Source organism: Mobula hypostoma, chromosome 4 (genome assembly GCF_963921235.1).
Source record: "Mobula hypostoma chromosome 4, sMobHyp1.1, whole genome shotgun sequence".
NCBI classification, from domain to species: Eukaryota; Metazoa; Chordata; class Chondrichthyes; order Myliobatiformes; family Myliobatidae; genus Mobula; species Mobula hypostoma.
In genome coordinates, this window is record NC_086100.1 from 136,035,878 (window position 1) to 136,056,011 (window position 20,134).

At 38.9% G+C, this 20,134-nt stretch overlaps 1 protein-coding gene across 1 annotated transcript in view; it reads left to right on the top strand.

The window, feature by feature from the left end:
• Positions 1-20,134, top strand: part of plk4 (polo-like kinase 4 (Drosophila)) — a 40,903-nt gene that overhangs the window by 19,110 nt on the left and 1,659 nt on the right. Inside the window, exons 9-15 of the mRNA XM_063046559.1 lie at positions 1,265-1,367; positions 3,580-3,729; positions 6,223-6,353; positions 7,583-7,677; positions 7,848-7,968; positions 17,008-17,151; positions 19,046-19,152. Of these exons, the coding sequence (XP_062902629.1) occupies positions 1,265-1,367; positions 3,580-3,729; positions 6,223-6,353; positions 7,583-7,677; positions 7,848-7,968; positions 17,008-17,151; positions 19,046-19,152 (851 nt within the window). The remainder of the gene's footprint in view (positions 1-1,264; positions 1,368-3,579; positions 3,730-6,222; positions 6,354-7,582; positions 7,678-7,847; positions 7,969-17,007; positions 17,152-19,045; positions 19,153-20,134) is intronic.

A 20,134-nucleotide genomic window follows, 5' to 3' on the forward strand; every position in this document is an offset into this window, starting at 1 on the left:
GAAGCATAGGCCAGGAAATTATATGCCAGTGAGCCTGACATCAGTAGTGGGTAACTTATTAATAAATGACCGGATATACAAGTATTTGGACAGACAGTGACTGATTAGGGATAATCAACATAGTTCTGTGCATGTAAGTCATGCTTAACCAATCTTAGAGTTTTTCGAGGAAGTTACCAAGAGAGCTGATGAAGGTAAGGCAATGGATGATGTCTACATGGCCTTTAGCAAAGCCTTTGACAAGATCCCACATGGGAGGTTGGTCAAAAAGTTGTCACTCAGCATTCAAGATAAGGTAGTAAATTGGATTAGACATTATCTTCGTGGGAGAAGCGAGAGGATGATAGTAGATGGTTGTCTGTCTGACTGGAGGCATGTGACTAGTAGTGTGCCATGGGGATCTGTCTTGGATCTGTTGTTGTTTGTCATCTGTATCAATGATTGGGATGATAATGTAAACTGGATCAGCAAATATGTGGATGACACCAAAATTGGGGGTGTGATGGAAAACAAAGGTTATCAAAGCTTGCAGTGGAATCTGGACCAGTTGGAAAAATGGCTGAAGAATGGAAGATGGAGTTTAATACAGTCAAGTGTAAGGTGTTGTACTTTTGGAGGACAAAAGAGAGTAGGAATTGCATAGTGAGCAGGAGGGCACTGATGAGTGCAGTAGGACACAGGGATCTGGTAATACAGATACATAATTCCTTGAAAGCAGCGACACAGGGTCATTAAGAAAGCTTTTGGCACATTGGTCTTCATAAATGGAAGTATTGAGTACAGGAGTTGGGATGTAATGTTGAAGTTGTATAAGATGTTAATAAGATTAAAATAATGTGGAGAAAATTTACAAAGATGTTGCCAGCACTTGACCTGAATTATAGGGAAAGGTTGAATAGGGTTGGACTTTATTCACTAAGGGGTAGAAGACTGAGAGGAGATTTGATGGAGGTATAAAAAAATTAAGAGAACTAAGCAGGCTTGGGTAAATGTAAGCAGGCTTTATCCACTAAGGGTGGGTGAGAAGAGAACTAGAGGTTAAGGGTTAAGAGTGAAAGGTGAAATGTTTAAGGGGAACAGGAGGGGCAACAACTTCACTCAGGGTGGTGAGAGTGTGGAACAAACTGCCAGCAGAAGTAGTGAATGTGGTTTCTCTAAATCTAATCCTGTCACAATCTCTTATGTATCCTATCTTTGAAAAATTTTGAAAAAGATTTTGAAGTAAGGTTTTATATATAACATTTTTAACAATTAATCTATGCAGATCCATATTTACCATCCTAATGAGGGAAGAGGTTTCCCAATAGACAACAGACCACCATCTCCACCAGAGGAAGTATTTGTTTACAGTTTTGATGACTTACCAGGTATCCATTATTACTTACGTAACTTGATGAAGAAGTGGGAATTAGAGAAGGCTGCCGGGATGAGTGGTAATAGTTAAAGAACTGGTTAGAGCATGACAGTGGGATTTATGGTATAGTGGTTGTGTTCTTAACCAGTGCCTTCAATATGGGAGCAAATTGCACCACTGCGAATAGAGAATTTATATTTAGTTAATCAAACAAACTTTAATTTAAAAGGTTAGGATCCATATTGGTACCAAAAACAATTAGATTATCTTTTTATTAATTCTATTTCAGATAAAAAGTCTAGTGACCAACTATGATGTGCAGTTTTAGTCTGGCAAAAGTATGCTGCTCAGTAACATAGCAAGACTTCATATAATTAAAATGCATTAATCAAATGTAGAACAGCAATTTAGGAAGACAGCTCACTATAAAATCCTTAAGGGCACACTGAGATAGCCAAGATGCACAGCCTTGCTAGTGATTCCCATACCTAGAGATGCAATCATTACTAACCTGCACTCATCAAAGGTTCAAGGGTCAGTTTATTGTCAAAGTATGCATGTACAATACAACTTGGATATTTGTCTTCTCCAAATAGCCATGAAATATAGAAGGGCCATACGAGTTGATGAAAGATGAAACATTAATGCCACCCCCTTCCCCTAGCACAGAAAAGGAACACTCACAGACCCCAAAATTCCTCCACCCCCGCCCTGCAGAAATAAAACAACAATAACAATCCCTGACCCCCTTGCTCAAAAAAAAACAGCAACAGTAGCATCAATCCCCCCCCAACCCCTTCTTACACACAAAAAATTAACGGATCACCCACCCGCCAATTTGCTGCAAGAAAGAAAACACTGAAAAACTGAAGGAAACCAATATAAATTACAGTCTAATAATCACATAAATCTCAATAAGATAAAGAATAAGAATATATATACGATGGTATACTGTCTCTCCTATCAGATTCCTTTCTCTACAGCCCATCTATCACTTCCTGGCTCAGGGGTTCCCAACCCCTTGGTTAATGGTAGGGGGTCCATGCATAAAAAAAGGTTGGAAACTCCTGTCCTAGATTTTCACATCATTCCCTTTCATCCATCCTTCCCCTTCTCACCTGCCTTCCCCATCTCACCTGAACTCAACTGTCAGCTTATGCTCTTTCCCCTCCCCCTACTTTTTTGTTCTGGTTTTTGCTGTCTTCCTTTCCAGTCTTGATGAAGGGTTTCAGCCCAAAGCATCAACTGTTCAGTTCCATTCATTGATGCTGCTTGACTTACTGAGTTCCTCCTGCATTTTGTGTGTTGCTTAAGTTTTTAAAGAATTTCATATGCTCCAACAAATCATTTTCCTCTAATATTTGGACTGGTTGATTTGAATCCATTTTGAAATCTGTATATGGATGGAAATTTTCAATCATTGAATGAAAGCTAAATATTGGACAAATTTTAAATTATTCTTCAAATCTACTTATTTTTTCAGTCCTTTTGGATAGTGTTGGAAACTTTTACCTGAATATCCTGTCTGTATATTCCATTGTATGTAGTAAGAAAGAATATTAACTAATTTCTAGCAACCCAATTTGTTTAAAAAATTGAGTGTACAGTATATGTTCAGGTCATTAACGGAAAAGATTGTATACATGCTCAGTGTTATTAAGATACAAGCTTAGTGGCCTTTTGCCTTTTATCATTTGAATAATAAAATTTTTACACACTATTTTATGATGTCATGGTTGATGAGCAAACATGTTCTGTGATTTTATTTAACATTATGTTGTATGGCATGCATCAAATGAATGCTGGAGTATAACAACATGCTTTACAAATATTATAGTTATTTGAGTACTCAAATCTTAGAAGTAAATAGTTTAAGCAACAACAAGTGTGTGATAAACTGTAATATTTCAGTTAATGCTATTCCATTAAATAAATATATTTAAGCAAACTTTTTAAACAGGCGTCGGTGCCTGAGCAGTATATCGCTAGCTGTTGCACTCTGTTGAAAGATCATTAATTTTAAATATTGTGTTTTCATTATATCATTCTATTTCCAACATTTTGTTTTTATTTCAAGTTTCCAACATTACATTCAAAGCAAAATCAAAATACTGGTACTCTTCAGTTAGAGAACATTAAATTTGGTTGTTTTAAAAATTGCACAGAAGTCCATAATACAAAAAATCATTCTTACATTAGTTCCACTGTTCCATACTTGGTTTCAGAAATCTATTGGAAGAAATATCAGTATGCATCAAAGTTTGTTCAGTTGGTGAGATCCAAAACTCCAAAGATAACACTGTACACTAAGTATGGCAAATGTATGTTAATGGAGAATGGCCCACAAGCTGATTCTGAAGTCTGTTTTTATGATGGTAAGTCTTATGTACTTAATTACAACCAATGCTTATGCTTGCATGTAGACTTTTTTGTTTTCATCTCATAGACATCTTTGGCTTGCAAGAAGCAGGTGATTCCTGATATCACTACTGGCCACGCCATAGTTATTGGCAGCAAATTTTGGCTTTTGGCACTTAAAGGGTGCCTCCAATTATTTTAAAATCTGCTGAATGTTTCTGTCTCTATCAATTAATGGATTTTCAGGCTCCCAGTGTTTCTAGATATAAATACTTCCTTTATATAAAAGAAATACTTGTCTTTAAATTACTTTAAATCTATATCCTAGAGTTATTGATCTCAATGCTAAAGGACATGGGCCCTTCCCTTGTATTTATCAACCATTATTCTCAATTAAATCTCTCCTCAATGCCTTCCATTCTGAGTTAAATTTGGAATATTCTTGGGGAAGTGGGCAACAAGGAAGAAGCAGAGTTTGAATAGGTTGGAAGGATGAGAATCTGATATTACTCATTTTGTGGAAGAAGTGAAAGACTAAATTGTAAATGCTGAGAATCTATAATTGTTATACAGAAGGATCTTGGTCTGGTACTTTTGGAAACCAGGTACTGTAAATGCGAATTAATAGCAAATTATTAGGAAGGCAAATGGTTTGTTGCCTGTTATTGTGAAGTAGTTGGAGTATAAATGTAGGCAAGTGCACATAGAATATTCCCAGCAGTTTTAGTATCTGAACTAGACTGCATGTACTGTAGAGGCAATGAGATGTATAGTAAAGCTACAGTAATCCATCATTTAATTGTTCGGAAATTCTAATGGTTTGTCATCCTGCTCATTTGGAGTGTGACTAGAGGCCTAAAGTGCTAGCTAGGTGTACAGCCAGAGATACAGCAGGGGTCTGAGTACTTGTACATACATTTCCCGTGCCTTTTAAATTCACCAGGTTTGCTGGAAAATTTATTATATTAGCATGTAGCATGAAAAGTAGTGAAATAAAAATGCATTTGGTAATAATAGGAGTAACATCCAGCGGTGTGGAAATTCTGATACTCTGGCACTGGCAAAGTTCTAAGCATGCTTGACTGTAAGAATTCTGTTGTACTAGATTGGTTCCGAGGATGAAAAGTGTTATAAGATGAGAGATCAAATGAGATTGAACTGTAAAGATCTCAATGAGATGTACAAGAAATAGAGAATCTGGTGCTCAGTAGTTTAAGCCTCAGAATTAGGGAATTAATCATTTAGGACTTGAATGAGAAGATATTTTTATTTCATAAGGTGGAATATTTTTAATATTCTCTATGTCTATTTAGCCATAGAGCGCATTCCAAACTGAGATTGAAAGATTTTTGTGCAGTAAGAGGATTGAGGAAATCAGAGAATTGAACAGAAAATAGGATTTGGTGTGAAGAATCAACCATAACATTATTGGATGATGGAGCAGGCATGACTGATGAAACAAACTTTTCTTTTATTTGTCATCTTAAATCTATAGTTGGTAGATCCTTTATTGAATGTGATTACCAGAACTGTACAGTACTCCAGCTGTATAAAACTATTCAGGCCACAACTTACACATTACTTGACTGCTCCTACAGCCAGTAAAGTATCCTGAAGGCTTTCATAACCACCTAACTTTCATCTCTTATCTTTTCTTGGGAGTTGTGGTCCACTGTTCCTTTAGAGTTCTCATTGTAAGATTTATTAAGTATGTCTTGTCTTGTTTGCCCTCCCCAAATGCATTGCATTATACTCCAGACTAATTTTTGTCACCTTTCTGTACTCGTGTCCAGGTGATTGATATACAATATTACTGCACTGTATCTTTCTATTACCAAATTTAGCACTAACTGGAAACATCTTGATCATAGCTCCTATCAACGTTCCCTCTTTTTTTTTTACAGCTGCACTGACTATCCATTGCTCTGAGCAGGACATTTTTACAGGGCCTGAAAACCATGCAGCACTTTTAAATGTTTGTTTTGTAATATGTATACTATGAATAGTTAGAATGAAAATTGACTTTATTTATTAATTGAAGGATATAAAGAAATATGATACAACAAAGAAAATCTTCCATTTTCTCAATCTGTCTTTATTCCAGCTGTGCACGACAAAGGCTATGTGTGCGGGTGCATTTCAGTTACTGTGTGACCGCACACCTGTGCAGCATAGAGGAAACACTGGTCTTCCAGTCTAAATCATTGATATGGATCGTAAAGCAAAGGAGCTAGAAATGAGCTCTACAAAATCCCATTGCATGGAGCCATTTGTCACTAAGGCAACTGTTTATTTCCTGCTATATAGACTGTATCCGACCTTTTTTAGGATGCCATGAGCTTTTGCTTTTTTGACCAGCCTACTGTGCAGGATTTGTTAAGGTCTTTCTAAAGTTAATGTTAAATGTAGCAAATGTTCTCTTCATTAACTCTGCTGATTACCTCCAATTTACTGGACCTGATCTGAGCTGACCATCTTTGATTAATTAAGCTCAATAAATTGCTCAACAGGAGCAAAAGTTAATAAGACGTCAGAGTTTATTCGTGTCATCGAAAAATCTGGGAAATCACACACACTCAAAGGAGGAAAAATAAATGACTTGGACGAAGAAATAAAATATTATGTGGAACATGCGCACGAGGTAAAACTATTATTCTTGAAGTTCAGTTAAATTCCAATAATCTGGCATCCATTGGATTTTGAGAGTGCTAGACTTCCAGATTTTCTGAAATGTTGGATGTTACTCTTATGAATGTCCAGACAGTTTAATTTAACTTTTTGTTTAAACATGTTGCACAATAGCATGAAATTTGTGATCATGCGGTGAATCTGATGAATTTAACTGCAGCAGGAAATATAGAAGTGTGTGGGCCCAATCAGCTCATGTTCCAGATCCCAACGCAGGTTCTTGTTATGCACCTAGCTCAGAGTCTAAATCCTGGCCCTGGCTGCATTCCAGATCTTCCTGGCTCTGGCCTCCCAGCCTAGTTCACGTTGGGACTCCTTCCTCTCACTTCAGAATAATGAGAGAGCTGGATATTTGAGCAATTGGATGTTTGGTTATCAGAGTTTTACTGTAATAGTTTTTACTGAATTGAATGTCCTTTTTTTAAAAAAATTATTTTTTTAATAAATAAATCGATATAATTTATATAAATTCTAGTCTAGCTAGGATATGTATAATCTAGAACATCACTGTATTGCATTTTATGGTCTTATAACTGATTGTCTCTTATGTCTTGATTCATCTGAATGAAGCAGATAAGTTAAATTGTCAACCACTCAGCAAAGATCTTTAGGGTAAAAATGAATGTTTTTTTTATTAAGTTAACTTGGTCTTAAATTATTGAGGCTCTATTTTCTTAATAAGTCCAATAAGCTGCTTGTCAATGTTTAGTAATAGAGATGGGAAGCAAAAATACAGAACCTATCATCATACAAAGTTCATTTTGAAGGTAATTATAAATTATTGGCTCAGCAAAATTCAATTTGGGAATAGCCTTTATTTTAATAAGATCACCATTATGGATACCTGCTTATCAGTACCCTGTAGTTCTACATTAAAGTCATGATATTGATTTTGATGGGTGCAGAACTTTGTATGTTTTTATATCCAATTTGGCTATCTTAACTTTGAAGAAAACTAGTTTCATAAGTTAAACTGTTCTATCTGTTCACATTTTATACTCAAAATTAGTAAGACTTCAATTTGTTAATGCTCAATATGATTCCAATAGTTGGAAAAATACTTAAAGGGTATGCAGTATGAAGATTTTATTGATTAAAGTAAATGAGCATAACAAAACTGAAATTGAATAACAATTATACTAAGTTATTTTGTTTAACATTATCTAATGTTGTGTCCCATAGGCATATCAGACTTGTCAAGATCTGGAATCAGTCATTGCTGAACAAGAAGGAAGAAAGGGAAAACAGATGTCATTTTTCCCTATAATTATTGGAAGGTAAAAATATTTATCAATTAATATACTATTAATGTACATAATTCAGAATGTTTTGGAAATGAAAAGTGCATTTGAAGGCACTATTGGGACAGGAAAGTCTGAAAGAACCTTTTTTAAATGGTAATTATTTGAATTGCTCACTATCTAATAAGTTGTATTACCTATAATAGGCGGCCTGCAAACATAGATTCCATGCTGTCCCCGACTCCTACAATGGATCCAAAACGTGCATTGCAGGAGCAACCACTGATCCAAAATAGAACTAACCTGACTGTGAGCATTAGTCCCTCGGTAAGCAAACATTTGTTTATTATTTGATATGAAACAAGCATCTTCTGCATACCGGATTATAACATCAATTTAGAAAGAAATGTGTTTTTCTATGGTGGGGTAAGGTTGATCTTGAGATTGCACTCAACTCTGCTCAATTCTATCATTTAGGCTAATGTTAAGATTTGATAGACCAATATGATATATTAAAACCTCTAAATAGATTAGTTCCATGCTGTTTGGAGTTTTCTTTACTGTGATGCATACTGATAATTTGCATCTGAAATGTGAGAATATTTCAAAACAAAAAGTGAAGGTCTTGTTGTAAGAAACTTCGGCAGTTTTCATTGGTACAAATTTCCCATCCAGTCTTCCAGTTACTCAGAGCACAACAAAATGAATCTTCTGTTCTGTGCAAACTTGGGAGCGTAAACTGGGAAATAGATATTTTCAAAGAAGTGCACAGTGGAACTGTGGAGTTTGTTTAGGGAGCACTTGCATGGGGTTCTGATAAGTTTGGCCCATTGATGCAGGGAAAGGATGAAAGGATTAATGAGCCATGGTTGACAAGAGAGGTAGAACATTTAGTCAAGAGGAAGAAGGAAGCTTATTTAACACTTCAGAAGAAAAAAAACACAGAGCTCTTGGTGAGTTGTAAGGTATCCAGGAATGAGATTAAGAAGGGATTTAGGAGAGCTAGAAAGGGACATAGGAAAACCCCAAAGTTTGTGAAGAACAGGAGAATGACTAGAGTTGAAGGTAGGAGTGCTGAGGAATAAAGGGGGAAAGTGCCTGGAGACAGAGGAGTTAGGGGACAGTCCTTAATGAATACTTTGCTTCATTGTTCAGCGGTGAGAGGAATATTGATAAATGTCAGGTCAGTGGAGAACAGACTGTTGTGCTGGAGCATGTTGAGGCTAATAAAAGGACAGTATTGGAGCTCTTGAAAAACATTAGGATGGATAAGTCCCTGGACTGAATGGAATATACCACCGTTTAATAAAGGAAGCTAGAGAAGAGATTGCTGGGATGCTGATGATATCTTTGTGTCTTCAGTGGCCACAGGAGTAGTACAAGATATACTTGGTAAGATCGAACTTGAAGGCAGAGTACAAAGTTCTTAGCAGGATTCTTAACACTGTGGAGTAACAGGGTTCTTGGGTCTAAGTCCATTGAGCCTTCCTAGTTGCTGCACAAGTTGGTAGTGTGGTTAGAAGGTGTATGGTGTGGTCAGTGAACTGAGTTCAAGAGCCATAAGGTAAAGTTGCAGCCCTGTAAGATTCTGGTTAGGCCACACTTGGAGTATAGGTGTCCCCCGCTTTACGAAAGTTCACTTTACACCACTTCGCTTTCACGGAAGACCTACATTAGTACCTGTTTTCGCTAACTGAAAGAAATCCGAAGAGGATTTTTGCTTTTACAAAAAAAGGTGCCCGCTTTAAACTTGTGTTTACCCCGAGAAAGACTACCATAACCATGAAGCCTTGCGCGGGCAGGTGTGTGCGCACGTGTGTACGTGCTGATTTTTTTTCTACAAATCGGTTTTGGCTAAATCTTCCCAATTCTGATAAGTGAAACTACACTGTACATACATTATTTCTACTTTATATAGGCTGTGTATTTATCAAATCATTCCTGCTTTTACTATATGTTAGTGTTATTTTAGGTTCTATGTGCTATTTGGTATGATTTGGTAGGTTATTTTTTGGGTCTGGGAACGCTCAAAAATTTTTCCCATGTAAATTAATGGTAATTGCTTCTTCACTTTATTACTCCATTTCAGCTTATGACAGTTCATAGGAACGCTCTACTTTCGGATAGCGGGGGAAACCTGTATTGTGTTTAATCCTGATCGTCTCATTATAGTATGGATGTGGAAGCTTTAGGAAGAGTGCAGAGGAGATTTACCAGGATGCTGCCTGATTAGAGGAAGTATTTGAGGAAAATGAGCTAGGTCTTTTCTCTTTGAAGTGAAGGAGAATGAGAGGTGACTTGATAGAAGTGTTTAAGATGATAAAAGGCATAGAAAGGTCAGCACATCATGGGCCAAAGGGCCTATACTGTGCTGTAATGTTCTGTGTTCTAAGTCAGGGTGAGGGATGTCTCAGATCAGGTCCACAAGAATTCTAAAGGGGGAGGGTGAGCAGCCAGAAGTCTTGGTACATATTGACACCAATGACATGGGTAGGAGGTCCTGAAGAGAGATTTTAAGGAGCTAGGTAGAAAGCTGAAAAGCAAGACCTCCAGGGTAGTAATCTCTGGTTTGTTGCCAGTGAGGGTAAAAATAGGGTGATTTGGCAGATAAATGCATGGCTGAGGAACCGGTCCAGGGGACGGGTTCAGATTTCTGCATCATTGGGACCTTTTCTGGGGAAGACGTGAGCTGTGCAGAAGTGACGGATTACACCTGAACCCGAGGGGCAACCAGTTATCCTTGTGGTCAGGTTTGCTAGAGCTGTTTGAGGGTGGGGTTTAAACTAATGTGGCAGGGGAATGGGAACTGGAGTGATAGGACTAAGGACAGGGTAGTTGGTTTACAAGCACAGGCAGTGTATAGTAGGATTACTAGCAAGGACAGGCTGATGATACTGCAAAATTTCAGTCAACAGGATGAGCTCTAATGTTACAAGGGACAAAATTGAAAAGGATGGTGAACACAGTACTGAAGGTGTTATATTTAAATGCACGCAGTATATGGAATAAGGTAGATGAACTTGTAGCAGAGTTACAGTTTGCCATATATGATTTTGTGGCTGAAAGAAGATTATATCTGGGAGTTTAACATCCAAAGATATACTTTTTATCGAAAGGGTAGGCAGGGGTAGTGAAATGGCTCTTTTAGTAAAAATTGAAATCAAATCCTTAGAAAGAGGTGTCATCGGATTGGATGGTGTAGAATCATTGCGGGTAGAGCTAAGAAACTGCAAGGGTGAAAAGAGACAGGGAGTTATATTCAGATCTCCAAACAGTAGCAAAGATGTGGTCTATAAATTACAATGGGAGATAGAAAATGCAATATTGCCCAAAAGGGCAATATTACAATAGTCATGGGGTTTTCAATAAGCAAGTAGATGCGGAAGATCAGGTTGGTATTGGATCCCAAGAGGGGGAGTTTGTAGAATGCCTACAAGATGACTTTTTAGAGCAGCTCATGATTGAGCCCATTAGGGAATCAGCTTTTCTGGATTGTGTGTTGTGCAATTGATTAAAGAGTTTAAGGTAAAAGAACCCTTAGGGGACAATGATTATAATATGATATATTTCACCCTGCAATTTGAGAAGGAAAAGCTGAAGTCAGAAGTATCAGTATTAGAGTGGAATAAAGGGAATTACACAGGCATGAGGGACGGGTTGGTCAAGGTTAATTGGAAGGAGATGCTAGCAGGGATAATGGCAGAATAAAGGATGTGGATTTGGGGTACTTGGAGGCACATGATGAAATAGGCTTAAGTCAGCATTGTTTCCTCAAGGGAAAACCTTGCTTGACAGACCTCTTGCAATTCATTGAAGAAATAGCAAAGCAGGATAGACAAAGGTGAATTGGTGGATGTTGTGTACTTGAATTTTCAGAATGCCTTTGACAAGGTGCCACACATCGGTTCTTAACATGAGCCCACAGTAGTACAGGAAAGATACTAGATTGGATAGACCATTGGCTGATTGACAGGAGGCAAGTAATGGGAATAAATGTACCCATTTCAGAATGGCTGCTGGTAACTAGCAGTGTTCCACAAGGATCTGTGTTTCAATGATTTGGATGACGGAATTGACAGCTTTGCGGCCAAGTTTGCTTCTTCAACACTACCTGCCCCTCCACCTATCTTTGTATCATCTGCAGAGAGGCTACAGAGGAGTTGGACAGATTAGGAGAATGGGAATAGTGGCAAATGGAATACAGTGTCAGGAAATGTATGGCCATGCACTTTGGTAGAAGAAATAAAAGTGTAGACGGTTTTCTAAATGGAGAGAAAATTCAAAAATCTGAAGCTGCAAAGGGACTTGAGTGTCCTCATCCAAGATTTCCTAAAGGTTAATGTGCAGGTTGAGTCAGTGGTGAGGAAGGTGATGGTAGCATTCATTTCGAGAGAACTTGAATATAAAAGCAAGGATGTAATATTGAGGCTGTATAAGACACTGGTGAGGCCTCAGTTGGAGTACTGTGAGCAGTTTTGAGCCCTCTATCTAAGAAAGGATGTGCTGACATTGGAGGCGGTTCAAAGGAGGTTCACAGAAATGATTCTGGGATTGAAAGGCTCATCATATGAGGAGCAATTGATGGCTGTTGGCCTGCACTCACTGGAATTCGGAAGAATGCGGGGAGATCTCATTGAAATCTATCCAATGTTGAAATGCCTCAATAAAGTGGATGTGGAGAGGATGTTTCATATGTTAGTGGAGTCTAAGACCAGAGGATACAGGCTCAAAATAGAGGGATGACCATTTAGAATGGAGATGAGGAGAAATTTCTTTTGCCAGAAAGTGGTGAATGTGTGGAATTTGTTGCCACAAGCGGCCGTGGAGGCCATATCATCAGATATATTTAAGGAGGAGGTTGATAGATTCTTGATTAGTCAGGGCCTGAAAGGATACAGGGAGAAGGCAGGGGATTGGTGTTGAGAGGAAAATGGATTCACCATGATGAAATGGCGGAGCAGACTTGATTGGCCAAATTGCCTAATTCTGCTCCTATTTCTGGTCTTGTCATCATTGAGCCCCAAGAAAACTAACAAGATCTCCCTTCTCTATATTAATGTTACTAGTGTTAAGGTCTAGAACTTGCCTTGTTTTGCACACCATCTTAGTATCTGAGAATTACCAGCAACATTGAAAGAGAAATATGCAAATAACAATTAAGAAAAACATAGGTACACGCCAATTCTTTGTACAGTTAAAATGTACAGGTGTGCAGTATGTGAATGAAATATTAAGAATATGTGCCCAACACAGTGCATGTTACTGAATTTATTTTTTCTAGAAAGACATTTTGAATACTGAATACAGTTATTCCTGTTGTAATGTTTTCATTGCTGGTTCAGACTGGGTCAGAATCAAAATCCGAATCAGGTTTATTATCACTGGCATGTAACATGAAATTTGTTAACTTAGCACCAGCAGCAGTTCAAAGCAATACATAATCTAGCAGAGAGAGAAAAAAATAATAAATAAAATAAAACATAACAAATAAACAAGTAAATCATATATTGAATAGGTTTTTTTAAAATGTGCAAAAACAGAAATACTGTATATTTTTTAAAAAAGTGAAGTAGTGTCCAAAACTTTAATGTCCATTTAGGAAACGGATAGCGGGGGGAAGAAGCTGTTCCTGAATCGCTGAGTGTGTGCCTTCAGGCTTCTGTATCTCCTACCTGATGGTAACAATGAGAAAAGGGCATGCCCTGGATGCTGGAGGTCCTTAATAATGGATGCTGCCTTTCTGAGACACCGCTTCCTAAAGATGTCCTGGGTACTTTGTAGGCTAGTGCGCAAGATGGAGCTAACTAGATCTACAACCTTCTGTAGCTTCTCTTGGTCCTGTGCAGTAGCCCCTCCATACCAGACAGTGATGCAGCCTGTCAGAATGCTCTCCACAGTACAACTATAGAAGTTTTTGAGTGTATTTGTTGACATGCCAAATCTCTTCAAACTCCTAATAATAGCCACTGCCTTGCCTTCTTTATGACTATATTGATATGTTGGGACCAAGTTAGATCCTCAGAGATCTGGACATCCCAGGAACTTAAAACTGCTCACTCTCTCCACTTCTGATCCCTCTATGAGGATCGGTATGTGTTCCTTTGTCTTGCCCTTCTTGAAGTCCACAATCAGCTCTTTCTTCTTACTGATGTTGAGTGCCAGGTTGTTGCTGCGGCACCACTCCTGTACGCCTTCTCGTTACCACCTGAGATTCTACCAACAATGGTTGTATCGTCAGTAGATTTGTAGATGGTATTTGAGCTATGCCTAGCCACACAGTCGTGTATATACAGAGAGTAGAGCAGTGGGCTAAGCACACACCCCTGAGGTGCGCCAGTGTCGATCGTCAGGGAGGAGGATATGTTATCACCAATCCACACAGACTGTGGTCTTCTGTTTGGGAAGTCAAGGATCCAATTGCAGAGGGGGGTACAGCGGCCCAGGTTCTGCAACTTTTCAATCAGGATTGTGGGAATGATGGTATTAAATGCTGAGCTATAGTCGATGAACAGCATCCTGACGTAGGTGTTTGTGTTGTCTAGGTGGTCTAAAGCCATGTGGAGAGCCATTGAGATTGCGTCTGCTGTTGACCTATTGTGACGATAGGCAAGTTGCAATGGGTCCAGGTGCTTGCTGAAGCAGGAGTTCAGTCTAGTCATGACCAACCTCTCAAAGCATTTCATCACTGCCGATGTGAGTGCTACTGGGTGATTGTCATTAAGGCAGCCCACATTATTCTTCTTAGGCACTGGTATAATTGTTGCCTTTTTGAAGCAGGTGGGAACTTCTGCCCGTAGCAGTGAGAGGTTGAAAATGCCCTTGAATACTCCCGCTAGTTGGTTGGCACAGGTTTTCAGAGCCTCACCAGGTACTCCATCGGGACCTTCTGCCTTGCGAGGGTCACTCTCTTTAAAGATAGTCTAACATTGGCCTCTGAGACAGAGATCACAGTGTCATCAGGTGCAGCAGGGATCTTCACAGCTGTGGTTGTGTTCTCCTTTTCAAAGCGTGCATAGAAGGCGTTGAGTCCATCTGGCAGTGAAGCATCACTGCCATTCATGCTATTGGGTTTCGCTTTGTAGGAGGTAATGTCTTGCAGACCCTGCCAGAGTTGCAGTGTATCTGATATCACCTCCAACCTTGTTCGAAATTGTTTCTTCACCCTTGAAATAGCCCTCCGCAAATCATACCTGGTTTTCTGGTACAGGCCTGGGTTGACAGACTTGAATGCCACAGACCTAGCCTTCAGCAGATGATGTACCTCCTGGTTCATCTGCGGCTTTTGGTTTGGGAATGTACAGCAAGTCTTTGGAGGCACACACTCATCCACACAGGTTTTAATGAAGTTGGTAACAACTGCAGCATACTCATCCGGATCCAAAGATGAACCCTGAATACTGTCCAGTCTGCCGATTCAAAGCAGTCCTGTAGGCGCTCCTGTACTTCTCTTGTCCAAACATTCCTGGTCCTCACTGCTGGTGCTGCAGTCTTCAGTCTCTGCCTATACTCAGGGAGTAGAAGTACAGTTTGAAACCATGAATGAACAGAGATCCAATCTCTACTGAAGTCCAGGCCTGTAAAGTGCAAATTGGATGACCTTGACCTATCCAGGAAATTCATTATAACTTTTATAAAGCAATCTGAGATGCCAAGAGGCAATAGCAGTGCAAAGCTGAGTCCCAGGTCAGCTGTCAGTTGTGGCAAGGCTTGCATGCTGTAATGGACTACAACTGATCATGAGAGAGAATCTGCAGAAAGTATGTCTGGCTCAGCTGGAGTCCTACTGTACGTCCTGCATGAATCAGCTCGTGGAAGTATTTGTGGATAGTTTTAACCTCTCCCTTTTCTAATCTGAGGTTCCCACCAGCTTTAAGATCACTGCCACCCTAGTGCCAACAAAAATGGTGACATACCTTCGAGTCCTGACGAAGGGTCTCGGCCTGAAACGTCGACTGCACCTCTTCCTAGAGATGCTGCCTGGCCTGCTGCGTTCACCAGCAACTTTTATGTGTGTTGCTTGAATTTCCAGCATCTGCAGAATTCCTGTTGTTTGACATACCTTAATTACTGTTGCCTGGTGGCTCTGAGAGCCGCCATTATGAAGTGCTTCAAGACGTTGGTCACGGCACATATCACCTTCAGCCTCCCAGGCAATTTTGACCCACTGTAATATGCTTACTGCTGAAACAGACGAAGCCATGATCACAGAGAATGCCATCTTCCCGGCCCTACACTTATCTCTGAAGCATCTTGATAACAAAGACAACTTTATCATAATCTCTACTGACGATGCCTTCAATACCATAGTTCCAAATAAACTCATTTACAGGCTCCTCTCCTGGACCTAGGACTTGCACTTCCATTTGCAATCTTTGACTTCCTGACCAATGGACTGCAATCTGTAAGGATAGGCTGTAACACCTTCATCACAATTATCCTAGGTGCTGGTGCCCCACAAGTTCTCAGCCCCTTACTGTAGTCTCTTTGCACCCATGACTGTGTGGCATGATTCTTCTCCAGCTACAAGTTCACAACTGGCAACACCAGTGAGCCAGATGCGAAATACTGACAAGGCAGAGTACAGGCTGATGATGGAGAGCCTCACTTTCATGGTGTTAAGATAACTGTTCTCTAGAACTTGGAATATTACAGTGCAAGTCCTTCGGCCCAGGTTGTTGTGCTGACTTTTTAACCTACTCTAAAATTAATCATGAGTCCTGATGAAGGGTTTTGGCCCGAAATGTCAACTATTTACTTTCTTCTGTAGATGCTGTCTGGCCTGCTGAGTTCCTCCAGCATTTTGTGTGTGTTACCACTTTATCAAAACCAGTCAAAGGACACAGCATGGATTAGGTGAAACCAAATGATTATTTAAATTCCACGTTACCTGAAGCAAAAATGTCTTCATGTCCGTTTAATTAATACAGGATGCTCACCAGATTCCAATTGAAAATGCCCATTTATGGATCAGTGCCACTTGGGGTTAGATGGCTTCAAGGTATAGTCAATAGACAATGGTAGCCATTTGTTAGGTAGTCGTAATTTTGAAAGATTGCAATGAAAGTCAATTTCAGCCAATGACCAGCTAATTGTGCAAATTTGGTTATTGTGTATCATTCTCCTGTGCCTTTTGTCCAATATTTATGATGTGCCTCAAAAGTAATGTCTGTATGTTTATTGCATATTTCTTCACCTAGTCACTTCTGTTGTAATTGCTACTTTAAATGTTTCGACAAAACTCTTTCCAAGTTCATGTTATGATGCGATTCTGTAATGAGTACTTTTCAACAATAATTTGTACACCTGCCATATTTGATACATTATGCAATTTTGACTTTCATACCAGCTTTTATTTTAACTTTTCAGATTTGTTTGTCTGAAGAGTCTATTTTAACGACTTTTACTGATGTTAAAAATAAAACTGCACCTTCATCACAGCCTGCAATATCTCCAAGTCCAGGACAGGTGCTGAAATCTGTTTTTGTACCTAATGTTGGCTGGGCATCCCAGGTATGAATTATTTTATTCTTATCTCAAAATAATCAACTGATACTTTGATGTGTAACCACCATCATGAGGAAATGGCTTGATAATTGTTATGTTTGTGGAATTTAAATAATTCAGTAATGTAGCAAGGCTGCCCTGTTTGCAAAGCCAGATTCTTCTGACTTTGAATAATAGTTATGTTTGAATAATATTTTCGGGGAAAATGTGACGTATCCTTGAATTTAATTTATGTCATTTTCATTATGTTTGACATTTGGGTTAACATAGGTCCCAAAAATAAAGTAGGCTACTATATTGGTTAACCTCATACAGTCCACCCAGTTTCTTTCATCCTGCATATATTTACTCTCTATTCTGACACCCCCTTCTTTCTGACTTCTTGCCTGCATCTCCTGTAGAAGAAAAGTAGTATTAATAGCTCCCTAACGGCAGATACCCTCTTTGAATATTCTATGTAATCTATACCAATCATATTCATCAATGTATTTCAAATTCAAACCACTTTGTAAATAAGTTTTTTCATCTTGCTTTTTCAGGTAGTTTTTAGCCATAACCCCTTAGCTTTGATGAATTTAATACAGTGACCATACTTCACCTGATCCCAGTTGTCCAGTGTTACTGCAAGGAATGCTGGCTTCAGTGCATTTCCTGAGGATAGACCCCATGTTTCATTAAGATTGGAATCTAAATCCTTAATATCCTCTTTCTTGGACTTCTACTGTCCAGAGGGGAGAGCAATCCCTCAGTCCTCACTCTTCATTCTACTAGCCTCCACATCCTTTGTCGCTTTGGCCAACTGCAGCGAGATCTCACTTCTAGCCACACATTCTCTTTCCACAGTGATCACGCCCTCCAAGACTGCTACATGCCTATCCTTGCTTCTATAACTACAGGAGGTGCAGTGCTTGTTCTTGCATGTCTTCCCTCACCACCATTCAGGGACCAAAATAGTCCTTCCAGATGAGGCAAACATTTGCATGCACCTCCTCCAATCTCCACAAATGCATTTGGTGCTCCTGATCCTAAGTTCCCAATTACATACTATTTCAATTCCTCCTTACGTTCCAACACCAAACTGTCCATCCTCTGATTCTGCTGCCGGGGTGAGTTCCAACAGAAATGGAGGAATACCTCATATATAATGGTAGTCCACAAACTAATGTCATGAGCACAATATTTTCCTGTTTTGAACAGCCCTGTCCTTTCCCACACATCACCTTCCCCCACCCCACATTTGGTCCCTCCCATCCCCTACCTAGCTCAACATGTCTGTCCTCCTTCACCCCTCCTCTGTCCAACAGACACCTTGAGCTCCTGTCTTGGGATTTCTCCAGTACCCCTCCTAGTTATCTCCTCTTCACTTTGTCCTGATGCAGGGTTTTGACCTAAAACATCAAGAGGTCCTTTCCTCCCACAGATACTGCTTCAGTTCTTCCAGCAAACTATTGGTTGCTCCAGATTTCAGTGACTAATAAGACTAATAATCTCACCTATAAGCCTGAGCATTTCTCAAAGGGACTACTAGTTTAAGGCCACAGACTATATTTATTTCATCACTCTGCAGAGCCACTTGTGCAAAAAGAAACTGAGGAACAAACCAGAATAAACTATTAATAACAATGGGGGAAAAAAACAGATGTATGGTTAGGAAGCCAGTATTGGGGGTTGAGTCTAAAAGTGACCACTAAAATTTTCAAATTAAATAAAGTACTCTTCCAAACACTTGTTTCCCATTTATTATACATGAAGAACAAAAGTCATTTAATACTAAGTATGTATAAGTACTGTACTTTTTTGGGATTTACTCAAATAAGAGTCATTAATTTTAAGGTATTTGATGGAATACAAGAAAGAAACGGGGCCTAAAATTAATGTTGGCTAATTCCTTATTTGATAGCTCAACAACGGGGAAGTCTGGGTTCAATTTAATGATGGTTCCCAGCTCCTGGTTCAAGCTGGTGTTGCAACTGTCATTTACACATCTCCTCAGGGCCAATCAATCAGGTAAGTACATTTTCTGATGTGGCACATACTACTATCTGCTCTCCTAATTATAGAATAGTGTAGTACCTTGTGCAAAAATAAAAGTTTAACTCAGATATCTAAGATTGAGTGGAAATACTTCTCAATATGAATTGACAACTTGTTGATGGTGTAACCACCAGACTTAGAAGCGAATGGTCCCGAGTTCGAATCTGGCTGGCTCCTTACACGTTTTCCATCCGTGCTGCGTTGAGTGTCGAGCTAGCAGCTCAGCCTCGTAAAAAAAAATGTCAAATGCTATGGAAACAGCAAAAATGCCACCCAATGTGCCACGAGGCGTGAAAAGAAACAACATGAATTGATATCTTGATTGAAAGAAATTAAATTAAAATAGTAATAATTATTCCCATACTACATATATACTATTTACTCCAGTTGCAGCTTTTGTATATGGGATGGTATGGTATAATGGGGGTAACAAAAGGCTCAGATGTTTTGGGAACATGTTTAGTATCAACTTGAGTTATTTGCTCATTTCAAATGGTATCAAGTTGCCATATTGAAAACTGCTTTTATGTGAAACTTGTGTGAAAACATTATTACATATTCCTAACTATCAAATCTTTTAGAACTGTCCTTCAATGTAGTTGTTTAAAGAAATAATTCTGAGTGGATTTCTATATTTTTTGAATATTATGAATATTGTTCTGAGTAGTGAAACCTTTGCAGTTGATAGAAATGAGGCAAAAATAACTATTTTACAAGTTTTGCTGTTCTTCCAGCATGTGGTCAAGATAACGAGTGAAGAGAGATCATGACACTGTACTTTTTGTTTTCACATTTGCAGTTTTATTTTATATTTGTGCTATGCTTGTAATCTACCACTTGTAAAAGGCTCTATCTCTCTAAATACAGAAACAATGCAGTAATGTATTTCAGAATACCATTTCTAACTTAATGGAAGCAAGGTTGTTTAGATTTGTATGTATTCATTATAGAATTT